General features: G+C 41.5%; 1 protein-coding gene across 1 annotated transcript; it reads left to right on the top strand.

Moving 5' to 3' along the window:
* Positions 1-1,303: 1,303 nt before the first annotated feature.
* kcnk10b (potassium channel, subfamily K, member 10b) lies at positions 1,304-22,048 on the top strand (the record flags this gene model as incomplete). Its single annotated transcript, XM_080414237.1, has 7 exons — positions 1,304-1,358; positions 7,043-7,458; positions 16,666-16,783; positions 17,791-17,951; positions 18,624-18,816; positions 20,342-20,484; positions 21,398-22,048. The coding sequence occupies 7 exons, from the start codon at positions 1,304-1,306 to the stop codon at positions 22,046-22,048; spliced, it is 1,737 nt and encodes a 578-aa protein (XP_080270363.1).
* Between the last annotated feature and the right edge of the window lie 1,503 nt (positions 22,049-23,551).

Below are 23,551 nucleotides of genomic sequence, written 5' to 3'. Positions count from 1 at the left end.
GGTAAGAGATATTTTTTGTTCTTTTTGTTTTGTTTTGTTAAAATGGTTAAAGTACTATATTCTGATAGTAATCATTGCTACAGAGCGTTTGTTCGGTCACAGGGGTCTCTCCAGCTCTTTAGTAAACAGAATATAGTACATTTTCAGGTTATCAGGAAAAAATTACAAAATTTAAGCCAATCAGGAGACGGAGAGAGCACTGAAAATGCTGTTATTAAAAAAAATCTGTTTAATAATGAGCTGGAAAGACATGGGAGACTCCTTTCACTGAACAAACACTCTATAGTAATGAGTACAGAATATAGAGCAATTTAACACTTATTTTAACCAAAGTAAATCACTTACCCTACCTTTAACTTGTGTAGCTATAAAATCATCAAAGACAAGTGTAGAAATAAAGAGCAAGGGAATATAACCAGTCCTTATTTGATTTGATGTTCAGAAAATAATAGGCTATATGGTGTCATCCTTTGAAGCTGGCTCGTCATCCTCACAATTTGAAGGCATCAGCAACAAGCTCTCTAGTGTTTCAAGTGGTTTGGTGAGGGTGGGAGATTCATTTTCGTTAGCTGTTCAAGTTCATAAATAATGCAGCGTCTCATCATACATGCAGAATGATGTAATGGTTAAAGTCTGCCACTGACTGAATAATAGGCGCACATCTGGACTTTCATAACGGCACGGCACCATGTGCTGCTCGGGCGCCGGTTGCCAATCCACGAGAGGATAATAGCTACTACTGTTTTTTGGAGGTGATTTCGCACCCACACCTGTTAAGAGTAAGTAGCCTGGGTCTATCTATTCAATCAGACTAGAGAGACGGCATGCGTCGCTAACAAATATTACAATGCATCCTTCGCAAGCTATTGAGTTAGACTAAGTGGAACGCCTGCTGCAGGGTGTGCTGGGGTGATGGATGCTCAGGGAGCGGAGAGCATCATATCGGCTTGCATGTGTAAAAAGTTGGGGGTTTTGGACGCACGCCACGTCTGCCTGTGGACCGGTCCACTGTATAGATGTGATGTTGGGTTGGGTGGTCCTCCAGATGGGCTGACAGCTCGGTGAAACGGCTCATAAGTAGCAATCTGTCAGGCTATAACACCATGCTGAGAGGAGAATGAGACAATGAGCGTTATGGTTCAATTCACCATTCAAGACATGATGATGATGATGTAGCCTACAGAAGACACAAGAAAAGAGCGCCGATGGTTAATTAGTTGTTTCCTAATTTTGATATAGTTGCCGGTAAATAAATAGCCTTCTTAACCCAGTGGATTGTTAATTGAGAAGAACAATAAGAGCCATGAAATTTCCACTAGAAACCCCAAGGAAACAAGTTAATTGGGACCCAGAACAAGGTTGGTAAATATAGGCTCATTTTGGCATTTAGGCTCATGATGTTTTATCATCATAAAATGTATGCTAATTAAAACTTGCATGTAGACTTTGCCTCAGTCAGACTACCCTTTCTGTGACACCAACCTGTCCCTCTGACACAATAAAACGCGGGGTAATTTATAGCCTATAATACCGAAATATAAATTTGTTTTTAGTTTTTTACAATATATTTATTCATATATATATTTTTGTTGTTGTTGTTCAAATGTATGTATTTTCATGCTTTCGTTACGCAAAAAAAGAGCTTTAAGAAGACAAAGCGTCTGGGTAGGAATAGGATATTTCTTTCTTCTCCATCCCTGTGGCTGTGGGCTCAGCTGCGATGGGCATTGCTGCCAGGAGAGCGCGCCCCTTGTTAGGGAGAGGGTAGCCCTGATACATGACTGTCATATCATGACAGTCATGGATGAACTTCAGCCTGGTGTTTGCACTTTCTCCCTTTTTGGCCTGTACATCTACATAAACGTTCAACTTTCAAATATAAAGTGCTTACCCTATGGCCATGGATGTTACAATTATGTACGGGTCCTCAGAAGTACCCGTATCTTCCGTATTGTTCAATAAAAGCATTTTAGTCCGATTGGTTGCCATTTTCTCCGTATTTTTGCCATATGCTTTCAACTACGTGACCCTATCGGTTAGGAGGTGTATTGCACTCTGCTACATTATAACTCTATGAGAAAATGACCACCAATCGGATTAAAATGTGTTTTATTGAACAACACGGAAGATATGGGTACTTCTGTGGACCCGAACATAATTGCAACATCTGTGGCCATGGGGTAAGCACTTTATATTTGACATTTGAACGTTTATGTAGATGTACAGACCAAAAAGGGAGTAAGTGCAAACACCAGGTTGAAGTTCATCCATGACGGTCGTGACAGACGACCGTCGTGTGATCCATGGCTACGGAGAGTGCAGCTGGAGAGATGCCCACCTCCGGGGATAACTGAACTGGGCAAAGAGCCAGAAATAAGACAATGGAAATTTACATTACAGTGCTACTTATAGCTCTATAGGACGATCTTGTGTTATTTATTCATTTAAGAAATGCTCACATCTGGTTATGGTTCTCACGCAGTAGCCTAGACTATAGTCTGTGTTTAAACCACCTATTTTCCGCTGGCATCCAGAATAATAACTGAATCATTTTCAGTTATTATTCGGGATGGCAGCTGAGAATAGAGCCTTATCTCAGTAAGCTGTTTGCTCAAGGTGTGAGATGCAACACTTTTAAGTGTTTCGGTTTGAACTGTATAAACACTTGTCTTGAATAGCCTACAGTGTTTTCACCCCCCCCCCCCTCCCCAAGCACTTGTTCTTTGTGGAATAAAAAAATTAGAAGAAAAACTAGTTTATTTTATGGACAACAAGGTTACCAGTCAGACATTCATCTGTATGCAAGGCAAGGCTTTAGGAGGCATATAGCGTCTGGCAGAGGACTGAGACAGAGACTATCTGCTAAAAGCATTACTCTGCACAGACTTAATCTAATTGCCCAAAATCAATAAGCGGCTTCAGTGGTTTGAATACAATTTTACATGAATGCAGCATATCTCATCACATTTGAATTGAGAACTCATCAATGTTGGTGTCCCATGGTTTGGAATGAACAGTCTATATTTATTATAGGCTACAGCTGGTCCTTTGATTAGCCCTCCACATCTGGGCTGAAAACTGAAGAATGTGATAATGTAAATACAGTTTTCTGAAGTCCTCTGCTGTGGTGTATGTCATTAGGCTATATATAGACTCTCCATGGGGTTGATTTATTCGATTTCATTCAATTTCATTCAATTGAAGTTGAGTTGAAAAGCAATTCATGTCATTGTTAGTCAGTCATGAACTTGACCCAATTTACATTTGCAATGGGTAAGAGTTGTATCAGTAAATGTTCTAGAATGTCCATCAAAATTACAGTCCTTGCTCGAGTAGAGAGGATAGTGTACTATTAGAGTACACCCAACCCCTCCTCTACTTCATGCGCTAAAAATAGCTCAGAGGCACACTATAAGCATGGTAGTTCAAAGTGCCAATGTTCGTTGAATCTTCTTTTGCTTTTGATATCAAATCATAATTGCTTGAATTGATTCAGTTGTGATGTTAGGGACCAAGCAGTGGAACAATAAGGAAACAGGATTTGTAGCTGAAAAGACAGGTTTTTATTTGCCCCAAAAATGAAAAAAAAATTATGGACCAAGAATTGTACTGTATATCTAGGCCTATAAAACAGGTCTATGAAATATAACTACAGTATACTCAATATAACTACAACTAAACAAATGTCAACTGAACAAATTAACCTTGGCCAAATCAAATAACACACAAGGGGACAGCCCACATGGTAGGGACCTCTCCCAATAACAATGGTAACAAAGACAAAGAAACAAGTTAAGAGACAATCACCTGTGTAACCCTATATTAGTGTTAAAATGTGTACACTTCTTCATACTGTAGGTTAAAAGCAAATAAACAGATTCCAAATCAAACACACTGTGGAATGTAAATTGGGACAATATTACCATGTATGGCTGTGGCGATCATATATCGATATAATATATCTCATCTGGAAATTTGGCTGTCAAAATATATATATTTTGGGCGGTGAAACCGGCCCTATAAGTGAGGTTTGGATATTTGTACAACAAATCCTGCGCTGTGATTGGCCAAAAAGTACCCCGCCTAACCCTGCACCGTGATTGGCCAATCACAGTCTATTCAGGACTGTGATTGGCCAGTGTCACATGACACATGTGCATAGCCCTATATAAGAAACCATAACTTAAAAAAAACATAAATTAGTTTTTTTAAAGTTATGGTTTCTTCCATCATAAAGAGTGTTTCAATAAATGTATTTATTTTTTGTACATGATTGGTTGACTCCATTCAGTAAATCAGTATTGTGATTAGCTAGCAAGACACCGCCCACTTCACACAGGGTGTGATTTTTTTTATGATTATGATGATGATGATGGTTAATGTCATTCATTTTGTTATATCTGTCATGTAAAGCCTCAACCACATTATGTAAAATACTGAATATGATCATAACTCTGAATAAATGTTGCCTTTTCCTGGTCTTAAAGCTGCATTCGATTTAAGTACAACTTTCTGAACCGATTAGACTGTTAACAATGAATGCCTCTACCTGTTTGATCATCATATCTGCATTACAATTTTCTCAAAATGTTCTTATATATAATTATGTACTGTAAATATCTTCTGAAAGCACCCATTGTCATCTCCAGAATAGCATCAAATTATATCAAGGTATTTGGACAAAAATATAGTAATGTTTACTTTTGTCAATATCGCCCAGCCCTAACGAGATTCATAGCTCCCGTAAGAGAATAGCAGACTTCCTGGATGTCCTTGACTCATCATCTCTGTGAGTGATGCTTTTTGCACTTCACATATCAGATGGTTGAACCTGCTTACTCTGCTTACCCCCCCCCCCCCCCAATTATTGGGTCGCATCATTGTTGGCCACAATCCCTCGCAGTCTATCTCCATTGGCACAAAGTGCTAATCCTAATTAGCACTTTGTGCTCTTCTTTTAAGAGAGGTGGGAGCCTCACTGGTGACAACTTGTGGGCTCTGAATAGTATAGAATACTGTATATAAGAGGATCTAAATATGGCTGCCTCCTTGGTGCTGTCCCCCACCTTGGATGACCTACGCCAGCTTGCAGGCATTTATTTCACGGGCCATTTCGGGAAACCAATGACCCAAAGTGGCACTTACCCCACTCTCATATGGCCTATTAGAGAGATTGCATCCTGGTTCCCTATGATATAGGGAGATCAAAGGTTTTTCATATTTTAAGTGTCATGTTTTTATGGGCCCGGGGCTTTCTTCTCTTGTTATGGGAAACATGATGCAAAATGAAAAGAAACGGAAACAGACAGTTTTTACAGTTTCAGAGTTGAATTAACACTCAGGATTTTGCTTTGTGGACTGTGGAATATAACATTACCTCCAAGCTAAGGACTGAGGGGCTGCAATTGACGAGACTAATGGCTTTCATCATTTGCTTGCTGGGATGTAGCCATTTCCATAATACCCTATGGTACTGTATGTTGTTGAAATAATGTTTTTGCTGAGGCCATGCGGAAAATGTGGCTAGGCTACAGATCAGAGCAACAAAGAGAGATTGCGATCAGAAAACACACAATGCAGTTAGGATATCCATAATGTCGGTTTATAACACATGTCTATAAAGCGTCAAATGCTACCCACACAATAGCAGTTTGATACTAGTTTGCTCCCCATCTCTCCCACCATAGTCTTTGTCACTGTGCCATCCCCTACTGTTTGTTCTTAAGTTGGGTCTTTTTTATTACTTAGGGGCGGCCATAGCTGAGTGGTTAGTGAGCCCGCCTAGGGAGCCAGAGGCCCTGGTTGCCCCAGGTACGATTCCAGGCCACGCCAGCATGTGTGTCGATGAAATGAAATTTGTCCCTGAGCAAGACTCTTAACCCCTAATTGCTCACAGGCCCTCATTGGAAACAAGCCCGCAAGGACTTTCATGAACGTCCTGTTAAAAGGAATTATCCTACTGAAATATTATTGAAAATGTTAAAATGCACTGCCAAAGTGTGTTAGGAAGGTGATAAGAAGGCAGACTCAGGATGCATTGTGCTCTTTCTTTTATTTACAGTGTTGGGCCAAAACACAACTTAAAATACAAACAAAACCAAAAGTTCATGGATGATCAATTGAGAAAACAAACTCAGAGAATAACAAAACAAACGGCACATGTTTTAGCAGCACAGCTCCTCAGTCTCCATTGTAAAATCCCCAGGGCCCTATTTTGCATGTCTTAAGTACCAGGTCTTATGACTTAACTTAAGACCTGGAGACGTGGCCAATGCTGTTTCGCTATTTTGAGTGGGCAAAAAGCATTGGCCATGCCTCCAGAGCAGGTCTAAAGTTAAGGCATAAGACCTGGTAGCCTACTTAAGGCGGCTTTCCATACGAATGCATGGCCTCAAGATGCCCATAAGGGTCCATTTGGTTCCTATCAATCATTTTGCTGAGGCCCCCCTGAGAGGGTCCTCAAAGACCCCTGGGGAACCCTGGCCATAGAGCATGCAGAGGAACGTGTTATCCTTCCCACTGTGACTAGGGCTTCAAGATCATTTGTCCCCACAAGTATAGGACTTCTGAACAAACAGGCCCCATCTCAGTTCTGTGCATAAAATGTGTAATGTGAATGTGATGCCTCTTTAACTATGACTGGTAGCCATTCTATTTTCCTCTCTGTAAGAGAGGAACTGTGTAGTATTGTCAATGTATTGTGTGATCTGTCTATGTATTGTGTATTTATGTGTTGTGATTTTTTGTGTCCTGATGGCTGCTTGGTGCAAAATGAATTTCCGCAAGGACAAATAAAGCATCTATCTTATCACTACCAGTTGTATTGGATAGCGTGCCCGATCAAGCCAAAGTCACTGTGGACAGTGTGGAGGACTTGACCCATGCTTAATCCGGACGCTCAAGTTTAATGTTTCTTATTTTTCAATATCATTGACTTCTCAGAGCCCATATTCCTTAAATGCTGTCATCAAGACCTCCAGTATGAATGACTGACCCACATTCACCACCTTTTCTACCTGTTTCCCTCTCTCTTCTCTCCTAGTGGCGGTTCAGACCAACTTGGTCCCTCCCAAGAAGGCCCAGGCTGGCGCGGTGAAGTCCAGCCTCGTCCAGGCCAGTGTGGCGACCATGCAGAACCCCATGGGCTGCGACCCAAAGGCCAATGGTCACTGCCCGCTGCCACGCCTCTCCATCTCGTCCCGGTCGGCCAGCCTGGTGGCCAGCATGGACACCAGCTACGATAACACAGCCGCTATGCTCCACTCAGTGATGAAGTGGAAGACGGTGCTGAAGGTGTCCGTGGTGGTGGTGCTCTACCTGGTGTGCGGAGGTTGGGCGTTCATGGCACTGGAGCAGCCATTCGAGAGGGACCAGAAGACCAGCATCACCATGGAGAAGGCCTCCTTTCTACATAGGCATCCCTGCGTCAGCCCCAACGAGCTGGAGTCCATCATTAAGGTGAGAGGCATTGAAAAAGAAAGATTAGCACTTTGTGCTAATGGAGAAAGACTGTGAATGTTCATTCATAACAGACATAGAAGCAGATTTCCCTTTCCTTTTGAGCAGCACTGTCAACTAGGAGTTACATGTTTACCTTTATCAGATGAATCTGTTCTTCTATTCATTGATTCGTTTGTTGGACAAGGAGAGGGCCTGTATTAATGCTACATTCCAGGTCTTATTGTCTCCGCCAGGCCGCCTGTCTGTCCGTCCGTCCGTCCGTCCATGTGTCCGTCCTAATCTCCGGCATTGTTGGCCCGGTTGCTGCGAAAATGTGCACAGTCAGACACATTCCCTGGATGCCAGAGCAGAACGTCTGCCCCCAATTTCAATTCAGATCGGCCGATTTGTCGCCACCATGAGGCCGATTTTTGCAATTTTCTTTTTGATATTACTCCTTCAGATTCTGTCAAAACATCACGCAAATCAATACACAGTATCTCTATAGTCATCTGATTAAGACGGATCTGGCCGATATCTTATATTCCATCCTAATTGGCTAACATTGACTTCCAAAGTTTGCAGGATTGATACGATTTGAACAAAATGCCTCAAATCATGAACGCAGCGTGCGATTTCACATTCCCACTAGGCCGAGGACGAAATGCCACCCTTTTCACATTGGCCTGTTATAGCGCCACCAGCAGGTCGATTTTTGCAAAACACATTTTTGGAACAAAATGCCTCAAATCATGAATGCAGTGTCCGATTGCCGTGAAAGGCCTAAGAAGAAATGGCACCCTTTTCACATTGGCCTATTATAGCGCCACCAGTAGGCCACAATAACCTACCTGACCTGGCGGAGACCTGTGCCCCGAGGAGCACCTTTTCTAGATTTAACCTCTTTCAACATAGTCTGGGAGGCTTCGGCTCAAAGCCTGGACAGCAGGGGCGCGGCCACTGATTTCTGATTCAAATCAACAGCCAATGAAGAAAAGGGGGCGGGATCCACATGCAGTGGGTCTTACATGTAAATAGGAGCGACGGGAAGCAATTTCCCCTTGAGAAATTGCGGCCGCCATTGTTGTGTACTGCTGTTTGCCTCTCGTCGGACTTTTTAGACGAGTAGACCGGTAAGAGGCGTGTCCGCTCAGATTCTGAGCGTAAGTTACATCCCGCCCACAAATACCAGGGCTTTGGCCCAGAAGTTCCTCGCCGCTGCCGTTTGTATGCGAGGCGAAAAACTTCTGGGAACTCAGATTACTTTCAACATGGTGTCCTTATTTTGGGCATGTTTTAAAACATGTTCAGAAATAGCAGATCTAAAAGCTCACAACACGTCGCAAATGCGACGCATTGTGAGCTTGTAAATCGGCTATTTTTGGTGCGCGACCCAGTCGTACGACAACAGGGCTTAGATAAATAAAATACAAAATATAACAGGCCTATGTTAAGATATTATAACTAGCATCTGCTGTGGTTGGAGGTGGTCTCCCTACTCTTGGTTGACATTATCATCAATAAAGCCTTGAAGCAGACCTAGCACCAGATTGGACACTAGATGCATCACCATCTTCTTTACTGTAGTTCAACTTCGAACATAAATTCTAATCACATCTCTCTGTCGGGAGAGGGAGACAGCGGAAATAAAACGTACAGATTGTAGCTTTAAATGGATGGTATGTAGTTGCATACACACAAGAGTGACAACTGTACTTTGCTCCAGTGCACCACAGCTATCCATCTTAATGATCAATTGTCATGCAATACTGAGTAGGCTCTTATTGCATTACTTACATGCTGACTCCACAGCTTGTTTAAAGTGTAATGCTGTTTACATTTACATACCATTAATAATACTAATCGAACTGGTCATTAGTGCCATTCTCGCTGTTGATGAGTCACCCAATGCAATTTATAGAGAGAGACTTTTACACCATCAGGAGACACACACACACCCCCAGACCCCCTATACTTGCCCCTGGGTTAGTCCACTGTTTGCTGTACAGTTATTGATGTTTAAATGTCATGGGTTGGCTCACAGGCAAGTACATCCTTGAATAGCTAGCACAATAAGTCCTCCAGGGTCTCCATAGAGATTGCAGTATCTTTAATGCTCAGTGACACTTCATCTATTGCCAAACATACTGTACAGATCCCATTGGTTTGTGCAGTAACCAACTTTATTATGTAACAAAGTAAGTAATCATAGAGAAAAGGGCAAATAGGTTATTTCTACCGAAGATACTGAAATAGAACAAGTTCACTGTGTATCATTGTGACCTTTTCACAGTTGCCTGGTGTTAACTATAGTGTAGGATTTCGGCTCTGTATTGATTTTGTTACCACTAAAGGTTAAATCCAGAACAAAACAAAAGCTCCAGCAATGAAAACCAGTACATGGAGATATTTTACATTCTGAAAATAATAGGTTTAGAAGTGTAGAACCGAGTGAAAGATGTGATTTATATGTTTACATTTGTAGTGAACTGGGGTTGTAATTGTAAAGTGACAATTGAATTACCATGACATTTTGGGATATCATTTTCTTCTCAAAGATTGATCCTAAATGGTGTACTGTATATTTATACTATATATACTATATATTTATATTATTCTAAATATAATCCAGAGTGGAATTTTCTACAACCCACACACGACTAAATATAGAAACAGGCTAATGGTCTCAGTGGCAACAATGTATTTTTGTAAGAAACTGAGGAGGTTATGTCTTAGTTATAGTCTGATACCAATTCTCTATACCCGATACCTATTATCCTATTAATGGCAACTTCAGTCACAATTCAGGATATTTAAGATGGCAGGTTTGCAGGAACCTCCCATATTTACTACAATTCTACACAAGACAACAGTTGCTGCAAAAATGGATGGATGGAAGCTAAAAAGATAATAAATTAAACAGCATAAATGTATACATATATCAGAGAGATGCTTCCAATCAGGTTCTAGGATGAACCTTGGATAGTAGACCTGTCACTGAGATGATTGACACCCATAAACAATGACCTCTATACGTAGACGTTGAATCATTTGTCTCATGCACTCAATCTCTGCAAGGTTCCACTTGTGAATCCTTCCAACTTATCACATATCTGATCCAGGTGTCGTATAAATTTGTCAATAACAGGCAAGACAAATCACGTATTCTACTGTAGCATTTTACAGTGTAATTTTACAGTGCTTTAGCACAGAGCACGACGAGGGTTCGGACGGCACTGTGATATCGCCTAATATGAGTTAAGGATCAAGGTCAGTACATCAAGCTGACATGTACAGCTGGAACCAGAATTGGAAAATGATTTGAGATCTGAACATGAGCTTAATGGGCGAGGTGTGAAGTTGTTTGATGACAGCAAAGAGCTGGACTGAGATCAGTGCAGCCTTTCTCACACACCGGGGCCTTATGATAACCGTCTTTCAGCCAGTGGATTCATGCAGCTGCACACAGGATGTACCACAAAGATAGCAAAGGGAATCTTTTTTTTATTTTTCTTGGACAGCTTATCATACCAGGAAAGGATATGGACACAGTTCCCGAAAGAGAAAATTGGAGTAACCAGATAACCCCAATGAGAGAAGCTACCCTGTGACATTTGCTCTGGTGTGCTCCAGGGTTCGATTTGGTGGGGGTGCGGTGGTGGAGGGCGGTTGGTAGGGCGTAGTAACAAAAACATTCCGCTTTGGATCATTTTTTTGCACCAGTGGAGATATGTTTTATCCCTGCTTCTGGTCAGACTGAATTAACCACTTAAAATGTTATGTTGACCACATCAACATTTAAATAAAAATAATATGAAAATAGCTGATCGACAATCTCACAATACATGGCAACACGATGCATTTTGAGCTTGTAGATCAGCTATTTTTGCTATTAATCGTACAACGAAGTATGGGCTATAGGGCTTAAGTGGTTAAAGGTATCATGACATTCATTTTCACTTTTTTTATTTTCAATGTTTTATTTGGGGTTTTATGACCTCAATTACACCCAAAAAATCTGAACTTAGAACATTCAGTGGATTTTCTGTGGTCTGGGGTTTTCTGAATAATTAGGCTGAAAAGTAATCTGAGCTTGGCCCTTCGACAGTGAGGTCACAGTCGATTAATCCCGCCCACTCTCCTCCTTGCCCCTCCCCTCCCCTATCCTTTCCTTTGGGGGGGGGGGCGGAGCAGAGGCGATGATTGACAGGCAAAATCCCTCACCAGCGACACCCGCAGGCAAAGATTTCTTTTTTCATTGCAGTTGAAAAGGCTTTAGAAATGTGAGAGAAAAACACCTGCCATGGATCACTGGAATGGAATTTTCACTTAAAACTTTTTGTACACTTTTGAAGGACCAGGACAAAGACTTTGAATGTGGTGTAAAAGTGAATGTCATTAAACCTTTAAGAAAATGTCCCCCCTCTTTCTTTTCCTTCTTTTTTTAACAAAACAAACCCTGCTGTGCTCCATTGGATGCCGGATCCGCTGCCATTGCTCCAGCAAATATTGATGTCCTTCTGCATCTGTGTCTCTCTTTCTTTCCCTACACTCCATTCATTCAGTCTTTTTTTTCCATTCTCAGTTAATTTCTCTTGGTGATAAACCTCTGAGTCATATAACGGCTATCACAGGTTTGTTAAAAAAAAATCGATGTCAGTATTTCCACTGAAGGAAGGGGTAAATAACTACCTTTAGCCCGGTTTGCCCGGGGTACACATGGGAATCAATTATTCATTACAGGGGCCTGCAGTCAGAGACCTCCCTCATTAGCAGCAGTCGTGGTAAGAGCTGTTGAGTCTCCTGGATAGAAGTTCAGATCAGCACAGCTGAATTCATAAAATGGCATTCATCCATTACTTTAGTATACAGAACGTTCCAGCCTGGGCCTCTGTATGGGATTAAAATTACAATACAAAATACAAATGGTATACCAAATGAACACGAACTCACTTGTAACTCTGAGAGTGTTCAAGTTGTACACTCTCCAGAGTTAAATTAACACTGAGGATTTTACTGTGTATAGGCTTTAACCACAGAAGTCACGCCACGTTACACGCTCACACTAAAAGGACTTTTGTGCCGTCTTGAGAAATTGCCCACAGGCCATACAGTACAGTGTTACAAGCACTCTCAAATACTGTTAGTCCTGTCACACAGCGGCAGGTCTCTATAGCACACTGGGGGATGGAGACAGAGAAAGGGTGACTCATTCTTGTCAAACTGTTTGACAACAAGATTTTGAGGAGTGTGTGTGTGTGTGTGTGTGTGTGTGTGTGTGTGTGTGTGTGTGTGTGTGTGTGTGTGTGTGTGTGTGTGTGTGTGCGTGCACATGGCATGCATGCCCACATTTGCCTCAATATCAGCAGTGTCCCATTGTCCACCGAACCACCCGCTGTGCGTCTGCCAATACAGTAAAGCTAATTGCCTGTTCTCACTGTACTGCTGATATGACTCAGACTGTGGCATGGCACAACGTGAAGCCATGTCATCACCAATCGTTGTTTTGGTTTTTGATGAGTCACTTATAGGGCTAAAGCGGGGATGGGAATATTGGATTTGAGCCAATTTCCGTTCCATCAATGACATGAAAAGATACACCACCATCATCATTGGCTGTGTCAAACAATGTAATGTCTATTCACAGCTTTTGCCATATATAAAACATAGACAATGTTTCTGTTAATGGCTTTTATTTTAGATTTTTTTTTTCCAAACTCAATATAACGTTGCCAAAACTATTTAATTTTTTTTTAAAGATTGCTGAGGTCAATCGTAGAACCACAACCTTGACTGTGGTGGCTTGTAATTGTGGTAGTAGATGAACTTTACTATCTGGTCTGCCCTGTCCAGTGTCCTCTCATATTGTGGTGCTGGTGTGGGACTTTTTGAGGTTATCCTAAAGTTGTTTTTGAGTCTTTTTTCTGTCCCTTGGGACCATGGTGTCATGGATGCACTGGGAATAAAGGACCTGTTGGGAGATGGGATTGAGCCAACATGCATGCACACACACACACGCTGGCACGCACGCACACTATTCATTTGTGTTTCCTGTCCCACTGTGATGGAGCTGAGGTTCCAGTCTTCTAAAAGTGTCTAGTTATAATGTTTTCGGCAGGTTATTCTATTTGATAATTCATGCAATTAACCTATCACAGATGAATAACTTGGGTGTTACAGCTTGTAAGAGTCACTATTTAATTTCTTCAAATTCCTTTTTTCTCATGTTCATTTCCTCAGTTACACAGATAAGAGTGTCGACCGTTCACCTCTCAAGATAAAAGTGCTTGAAATATATTTCTATTTTAAAGGCTTTGATTAAATGGTTCCTGGAATCCGTTCCCCCTGTAAAAATAATTCTGCCAGGTTAAGCGGAGAGGAGAGGAAAAAAGCAGACATTTGATGGCTTGTCTTAGGCCGGGTTTCCACATTACGCTGAGTGCCTTTTCATGATGGACTGGGCTGTAATTCAATGACTTGAATCATAATGGGCTGCTAGAATGTTTTGGAAGGGGTAGTAGGAAGTCATCTAGCTGGGTCCATTTGACCAACCAGAATTGACTGTATCATAGTTCTGCTAGAGAGAAATATGTTATGTGTTTCGACTTGAAAGAGGCGAAGGTTGTCAAGGTAATACTTAATCAAACATCTCTATTATTTCTGTCTGTATAAGTCTGAGGAGAAGGATAATGTTTGGTGCAGCCATATCTGGCTGGAGACTTTCAAACCACAAATGGATACTAGGCACTCCATTAGGAAACTGGTGTACAATAGTATGGTCAAATATATTATTACCTTTGTTCTATTGCCAAATATATATTCATAGGTGAAAGGAGGGAGGTCAATAGCACTCAGTAGATGTCCATAGACCGAGAGGGTATTTAGGTGTACTGTTCAGAGCATAATGCACCGGTGCTGTATCGTGGCTCATGTGAGGGAGGGTGTGGGACTGAGTGAGGCTTCATGCACGGCTGGTAGAGGTCACCTGGCATGGCGTGGAGAGCCACACACTGAGAGGATAAACATCAGCAGCAAATTAATCTGGTCCCTAATGATCCTGCAATGCGGTATGACACTGCCCTAAGTGCCAGAGCATTTAGTGCACAGTTAGTGAACCGGTGCCACCCTTAACCTCTTTCAACCTGGTGTCCCTGTTTTGGGCATGTCATTATACAGTAGGTGAACGAAATATATATATATATATTGTTTTTAAATGCGAAAATAGCCAATTGTTGATTGGCTATTTTCACCATTTGTTGTACAACAATGAAGTACATAGGGCTTAAGTGGTTAATGAGCAAAAATACATGCCCAAAAAAAATGTCGTTCTCACGTGCCAAGAGAAATGCGATTTTGTCATCACTATGCAGCATGATGTTGAAGTTAGAAGAAAGACAAAAATAGACCTCCTCGTGAATATGCAGACACAGGGTATATTTATGGCTCTCTCCCCTGGCTCTGGAATTGGCTTATTTCGCATTAATTTCATAATTATCACTTTGATATTGTATATACAAAACAGCTGTGGCTGCTGAATCTGGTGAATTAACACAACTGTAACACAGCTAATTTTAGAAACAGATTTTAAGAACAGCCTCATTAGGGAGGATGATTCTGGACCAACATGCATATTTATGAGATGGCATGTGCCATGATGTGAAGTGATGTGTAGCAATGGTACTAAAAATGTTATGTGTCAGGAAAGCTGATACATATTTAACAAGGGGCAAGCGAGCGCTACACAAATTAACAGTTTGCACAAATCAGAATATGAAGAGATTTGATGTAGAGGGGGAAAAGAAGGGGACCAAGGATAGACCCCTGGTAGACACCGGTCAACAAAGTATATATAGGGTTTAAGTGGTTATAGCCTGTCCCTTGAAATGTCTTCACATCAGCAGGAATGAAAAGAAAATGATTTCAGACCAAATAATAAACCCCAGCTGCATAAGGTTTGAAAGGGCCCATTAACTGAGAATGTGAGCTATACAGTATGGATTGAGATTTTTTTATAGAAACACAGTACAGACCACATGAAGGGAGGAGAATGGGAGCAATGATGCAGCTAATGTGGAGGACTGTATAGCTGGTTAATGTTAAGAGGAGCAGGGGAATAAAGAACGGCAAGGACTAAATGAAAACCCAAACTCAAAGAGAGTTAAAGGTCTGTCCCATATGACCAGTGTGCGCGCGCACCCAAACAATGGGTCGGGGACCCATTTTGTGGGTCGCTTGTAAATAGATTTGTTTTGCGTACGCGGTACATACATTTAAAACAACTTAAGAAATAGTGAAAATAGCAGATCTACATGCTGGTTGTGCTTGTAGATCTGCTATTTTCACGATTGAATCGTGCTTAAGTGGTTAATTCATAATTATATTGGGTCTCAGCTGAAAAAGTTTGGGAACCTGGTCTGCTCTAGAGAAGCCATAATAAGCCCTTGATCACAACGGTTGACCAGGTATTTCTAGGATACTGTGTGGGTTGTGCATGCAAATCAACAAGGACTTCCCCTTTTCCTTGACTTCCTTCTATCCCTTCTTTGTTCCACCTGCTACCACCCTTCCATCAAATATTCCCACTGTCCCTCCTTTCCTATTGTCCACTCCTTTTCCTTTAACCGCTTAACCTTCCACCTTCACTGTTGTCTTTTGTTCCCCTGTGACCTTGCAGCTTGATCTGAGAGGTAGATAACCACGGTCCATCCATCATGTCACCTCTTGTTACATAACAAAAGAGACACACACACACACACACACACACACACACACACACACACACACACACACACACACACACACACACACACACACACACACACACACACACACACACACACACACACACACACACACACACACACACACACACACACACACACACACACACACACACACACACACACACACACACACACACACACACACAGAGCTCGCTCTCTTCACACTGTGATGGTTTTATGGTGTGCGTTAAAGGCGGACACGTGTTTTTTGTTGTCATCGGCTGAGCTGGCATGTAACGGCACCGTCCGTTTTTAAGCCACTGTAGGCCTTACTAGACCAATACCTACAAATGCGGTATTGCCAAAATATAATGTGCAGATGCTTCTATTCTCACTCTATAATATAAATGGATTTGTTCACCCAATGCCATTTCAACGATTAGGCCCACTGTTTCTGTCTTCCATAAGTAAAAGAAACGATCTACTGCGTTCCTCTTTTCAGCACGCCATCGATGCTATGAGTGCGGGAGTGAGTCCCCTCGGCGAAACATCTAACAACTCCAGTTACTGGGACCTGGGAAGTGCCTTCTTCTTCGCTGGGACGGTCATCACAACCATAGGTACCATAAATAGAATCTTAATGTCTGGCATTTACAACGTAGTGTTCCCTGAAGGGAACTTCTTTTGTCATTGGCCACCGTCCACACGGAATTCAGAACACATGGGGCGATCCACAGAATAACACCACTCTCTTTCACAATCAGTGTCCCCTCAAGGACGCCTCGGCAGAGCAGACTGAACTAAAAGCACAGGCTCTCTGCTTGGAGGGCACAGCATTTCTTTACTCTTTATACCCACCTGCTGCCCGGTAATATGATCAAATCTTCTTTCAGATTACGTTTTAAACTGGCTGTGCACCCACGTCACCACCCCGTCATTCCCTCTCGTCAACATTTGCACCCCCTAACAGGGGTAAAGAATTCTTCCCTCTTATTGATGTCCTCAGGGATAATCGATTTAATTTCCTTGGCCCTATAGCAGGATGCTAAAACATATGTGAAAACAAGCTCACAATGCATCGCACTATTTTTGGCAGACCTGGTATAGAGTCCTTGAGGACCCCGGCAAATTAAGTACAGTACAGGTTTAAGTGGGTAATCTGCATGACTATCCTAGATGCAAGGCTGAATGGGACGACCCGGTTCAGGTCATGTTTAATTTATTGTATGCTTTGTTGTATTCTGGTGTTGCACAACGCGCTGTTAGCTTGTAGATCGGCTATTTTCGGCATGAAACCAGTGCGCATCATGTATAAATCAGGCTTTAAGCTTGGTTATTTTTTCTCTCTCAGCTTCTTCATTGTATCTCTGTCACTGCAGGCCCATAATTAATGTAGAGAATATTTTGAGGGTATTCGTGTAGAGCATAATTTATACATACTGAAAATAACTAAAAGATTGTGTTTTAAGTTAAAATTAATGAAAAAAATGATGAACAACACAGTTCTTTCTCTTTCCTCATTGTTTTCTTCTTTCTTCTCCACCTCTTCTTTTATGTTTTTTTTTTTTTTTACCACCATCCAATTTCCTAATACTCATCTTTCTCGTCCTTTTCTCTCTCTGGACAGGTTATGGAAACCTATCTCCGAGCACAGAGGGCGGAAAGATCTTCTGCATCCTGTATGCCATATTTGGCATCCCACTCTTTGGTTTCTTGCTAGCAGGGATTGGCGACCAGCTGGGGACCATCTTTGTGAAGAGTATCTTGAGAGTAGAGAAAATCTGCAGGGTGAGTTGCCAGTGTTGCATTGTATTGTTATTGCTGTGAATGTCAATGTCAAGTGTATAAACAGGCACCAAGATATGCTCCCCACAGTGACAAAAAAGGGAATTGGAGCCCTATTTGCTGAAAACAGCAAGCTACCTTTGATTCATCCTTTTATCTACATAGTCTGGGCCACTGTTATCCTGTATTCATTTTTGCAGATTTGACCCCTGACTCTTTAAAGATAGAGATTAGGTGGGTCTGATTTGTTGTCAGGGCCACCAGGTGTGATGATGGCATAGGGACGTGGCTGAGGGATCATACACAGGAACTGAAATCCTGTGAGTCAGGGAGTGAGAAACTTGACTGAGCAGGAGAATGAGCTCTATCCAAGGGCCCTCTTCACACCACAAACATTTCAGCTGCATGGGTTTCTGTGACAAAAGTAATATTTGCTCAATTAGGTAATCCCAAGTGGATTTATATTCAAGTTGGCTTTCTCTTTGTTCACTGAGGAGTTAGACAAAATGAGTATTGGCAGTTGTGTGTCATGTTTCCTTTAATCCAGCAGCTCCCAGAGTAATTGAGCTGTGTGCGTCATCTTCCACAGTATTCTTGATTGGATTGATTTTTATTATTGTTTGTCTTTGCTTCCTGACGTACTTCTCGTAACGTGTGCCGTTTCGATTTGCTCAGCAAAAACACAGACAGATTAGTCAGACCAAGATCAGAGTGACGTCCACCATCCTGTTCATCCTGGCTGGCTGCATCGTCTTCGTCACCATCCCAGCTATAATCTTCAAACACATCGAGGGCTGGACTACGCTGGAGGCCATTTACTTTGTTGTCATCACCCTCACCACTGTTGGAATAGGAGACTATGTGGCAGGTAAATAGGCATGCCGCATGAAAAACTGTGTTGGGGAAATGTGACATACTGTATTGCATATTGTAACATATTGCATCTTACATATTACTTTCAAAAAAGTAATATGTTATGTTACAATATTACATTCTGTGCCAAGTAATGTGCTACTGTGGGTTATTGCCAACACAACTGATGAGACCGTTTTGTAATTAACTTCTACGATTTATTGACTATACACACTTGTACTGTACATGAACAACTGCACAGGCTTATATCGGTGCGTCTAGTAGTCTATATATTGTAGCCCAGCTTTTCTGGGTCTGCTGCTTATTATGCATTTAAATCAAAGTACTTCATAACTTTGCACCATTGAGCCAGCTCTCTCTCTCTCTGCTGACATTGTGTTTGTGTATAGCCCAGAGCCAAGGTCTGCATGCTATAAAGAGGAGAGCACAGTTAGACAATTTGAAAACACCTGCTGATCGATTAACCCTGGCACTATGAGTCCCATGAGTCACTCACTCATCTCCATCCACAGCTAAATCACATACCCTCTACCACAGTCACCCTGGGACCGTGACTACATGTCCCATAATAGCCCATGGCAAAAATCTTAATAAACAGCTCAAATGTGGGGGAAAGTGAAAGATCGGCTCAATGTGCAACAAGGAGACAAATGTATGAGGACAGAGGACAGACTGAGGACAGTTTTCCCTTTTATAAATCGAAAATTAATGAAACCTTCAATGAAAAATGAATTCAGCAAATTTCAAGTCATTCTCCACCGTGTTCCAGGCAAGGGGTGCAGAATACACCTTTTGCAGTGTCTGTACAGGCCCTTGGAAAGCATAAAAAAAGTCCCAGGAATAGCATACTGTCTAGTCTAGTATGTTTCGGCAAGATATAAACACATACATAACAGTGTATAATATTTTTGTTATGTATTTTATGTCTTTGGTACTGCAGCTTTTAGTCCTTTACTCCAAGCCTAATTCCTCCTATGGGAAACAAATAAAGAGAACCTTGATTGCGGTCAGTGGATTTGGAGGGTTACTTCCCAAAGTGCAAACTTTGTAAATGAAGAAGGAACAAACCAGTGAAATAATTGTCTGTACAATCTAAAACAATTTGCAGTTACAAACATAATGTTTTTTTTATGTTTTATGTTTTTAATGGACCCTGAGTCTATACAAATAAAGATTGATTGATTGATTGATTGTCAGAGAAGAAACAAAGGAAAAAGTTAAGGACAACAGGACAGATAACAGGAGAATATAAAATATCCACATTATGCAACTATAAAGAAAGTCTAATTCAATCACTGACAGTCAAATCACACACCACATGATCCACGACCATGCCCCTCCCCCCTGGCAGTCCACGTAAATATTGACTACATGAAATCCTTGGTGCAAAAAAGGTTGGGGAGCCTGTCATATCGCTGTACACTAATCCCAATTAAAATGTTATATAATCTAACCTGCAGTGACAGCCCAATTTTTTTCCCTAACCATGTATTTTACCCTGTTTTGCCCTCATCCCACAGGAGGGAACCGCAAGATCAAGTACATGAAGTGGTACAAGCCTCTGGTATGGTTCTGGATCTTGGTGGGTTTGGCGTACTTCGCAGCGGTCCTGAGCATGATTGGAGACTGGCTCCGTGTTCTGTCCAAGAAGACCAAAGTGGAGGTGGGGTACATTCAATTACACCGTCCGTCATTACATTAGAGTAACGGAAAATAAAAGGTCACTTAGCTGCAGCCTCCCCTCTCCTCCCGCCTTCATTGTCTGCCGTCTAGTTGTCTTGTCTAGCGTCCCAATGACAAGCCGTTATGAGTTGCGTTAGATAGAGAGACCTTGACAAATGACTGGGACATATTGATCTTCAACTTCAACTTACTTTATTTTCCTTTCGGAACTTAATTCTGTGCAGTGTTAAAAAACAGCATTCAACAGACACAATACACAGGTAAAAAACAACTGCAAAAAAAATCATTACATGTTAAAACTATATCATAATAATTAAAAGCATAATAATAAAAAAAAATCCATATGGAGCACAAGTCTTCATGTGTGTATGCGTGTATGTGAGTATCCTCAGATACACACATAAAAATAAAAGGATTTGTTATTATCTGTGTGGGACGATATTTACTCTTTATAACTGATCTATACTGTTACCTGAAAACAGATTTACAAGAGATATCCATCTGTAATAATCTATCATGCAAACGGTACAACTAAGAGGTATCAATAACTCCATTATGATTGGCATTGTTATTGTTATACTGCAGGATTGATACTGCAAAAAGAGTTGATCTGTTGTCTGTTTAACAGTTTCCCTACCCAGTCAATTGAGGGATTATTATCGCATGTTAGATACCTTTTCACATAAAGCTGTACGTTATTTAGCTAGATGTTCTGTTTCTTGTCAACAGATGCTAAATATGTTATTTAGACAGATGCTAGGTTTGATGTTTACCTGCTGTCCATTTTACTTTGTAGCTCTTGTTGTTTTCTTGGCACTTTATTTGCACTAACTCTGTTGTTGGCTGACTAGAGTTCATGCTGATTACTCGGTTGTAATGCCACATTTCAACAGGTTGGGGAAAAGTTGGCTCACGCGGCTGAGTGGCAGGCGAATGTACGTGCCGAGTTCCGTGAAACCCGTCGCCGGCTCAGTGTGGAGGTTCACGACAAGCTCCAGCGGGCCGCCACCATCCGCAGCATGGAGCGCCGTCAGCTGGGCCTAGAGCAGCGAGCCCACTCCCTGGACATGCTGTCCCCAGAAAAGAGGGTTGTTTTTGCCAGCCTGGACGCCGGCCCCTTCAAGACTTCCTCCCAGGAGAGCATCAACTCCAAGCTGAATAACCTGAGGCTGAAGGGGGCTGGCGAGCCATCGTCCGAGGACAACGTCTTTAGCCTGCGCTTTGGATCCCTCAGCAAGCTGGCCAGGCGCAGCAAGAACCGAGAGCTGAGGAGGAACATTCCTGAGGATGTGCGGCGGGTGTGTGAGGCCATGGACAACGGAGGCACCTTGCTGGGGGAGAACGGCACGGAAGAGGAGGAAGGTGAGGCTGAGGAAAATGGAGAAGGGAAGGTGGGGAACACCAGTCTGACTAATCTGTCGCAGTATGCCACAGAGCGCACCAAACTCAATGGCTTCCTACCAGTACCGTCTAACGAGCAGAGAGAGAGAGACAATACCTCTGAAGGGAGAGACCTGCAGCCACATGCAAATTTGAATGTGTAGAGAGAGACACAAAAGATACATAGAGAGAGCAAGGTCCTTTTAGATGTCTTGCAGTGTGCCTTTCTGTGTCCTATACACTTTTAGGATTGCCCAGAGCAAGTTCATGGTCACCTTGCCATAATCATAGGAGGATATATTGCCAAAAATGAATGAAAGACAAAGAAGAATAGAGGTGAAATACCTCATTTTTTGGATGATACTGTGTTGTACACTACCATATATGAAAATGACCTTCCTTGTCTCAAAGGATATCTCTTGCCAGCACCCCACCTTCTTTTGCCTCTAGCGGTTTGAATGAAACACATCTGGGCAAAGACAATGTTCAACAGCTCCGTGTTTTTTAACAGTGTGAGCTGACATATCCGATTACCCCTACATATGTGACTATGCTACTGTATTATAAGAGCTCCTAAGAAACAGACTATTCACCTTGTGCATGGAAATTCTGACACAGACCTGCTGCTCTGTAGCCATTTACTGAATTAAACTTAACTTGAAAGCTTGGAGTAATAGCTATACTACTGTCTGTTGGTTTTTCAACATGAAATGTGCTGCTTCATACTTGTTGGTATTGTTCACCAGAAGCAGGAGAGGAAGTCATTATTTGTGATACAAGTGTCTGATTTATGATATGATTTAAAGGTAATGGAATCCACTACAATCACTGTTAATCATCTTTCATTGAGTAAGTGTTGTAGTTCTGAACATCTTTTGGCTGTGAGTGACTCTAGTTACCATTAATGCCATCAAGGACACTTTGACTTTTTAAATAAAGAATGTGATGCTGTTGTTTTTTTTAAATTCACCAAGCATGTTTTTCCATCTTTGTATTCCATTTTATATCATCCCTACACATAATTCTACTTTTCATGCAATGAAAAAAGGAAATGGGATTTTAAATGATCATGTTACATTATTTTTGTTTTTTTATGAACACAGTCGCATTCACAAGTATACACTCACTTCAGGAACACTCGTCATCGAAGGTAAAAATGTCTGTCTGTTCACCTTGGAATGTGTTATTTTCTATACTTAATAGAGTTACAATCAGCAGCGCGACACAGTCATATGACAGAGGTATAACATATCATCACAGAACCGGGATTAAATGACTGATTTATAGCTTCTCAATTATAAAAACAGGTACTTACACTTCTAAACAATGTCTACTACTAAAAGATGTATGGCATGCAATAAACACATTTCTAACAGTGAATTCTGATCATGTAGATATTGGATGTACTTGTTGTAACCTGTGCTTCTGATATTAATATTAACCTAACCATGACATCATTACTGACAACACAAACTTGCAGACAGATTATTTTGTGGAAGGAAAAAAAAAACATCAAATGTAGTGAGTGCCTTTTCTGAGAATAAATATTACAAAGAAAGTTGTTTGTTTGTACTTGGCTGTTGCTTTATTACAGTACATATACTGTATACCAATAATCCCATCAACATATTTTTGTTGAAATCCAACTGCAACCATTACTTGAAATC

This window comes from Gymnoscopelus braueri (genome assembly GCF_963280865.1).
Source record: "Gymnoscopelus braueri genome assembly, chromosome: 19".
NCBI classification, from domain to species: domain Eukaryota; kingdom Metazoa; phylum Chordata; class Actinopteri; order Myctophiformes; family Myctophidae; genus Gymnoscopelus; species Gymnoscopelus braueri.
This window is presented reverse-complemented; position numbering and strand designations above follow the sequence as displayed.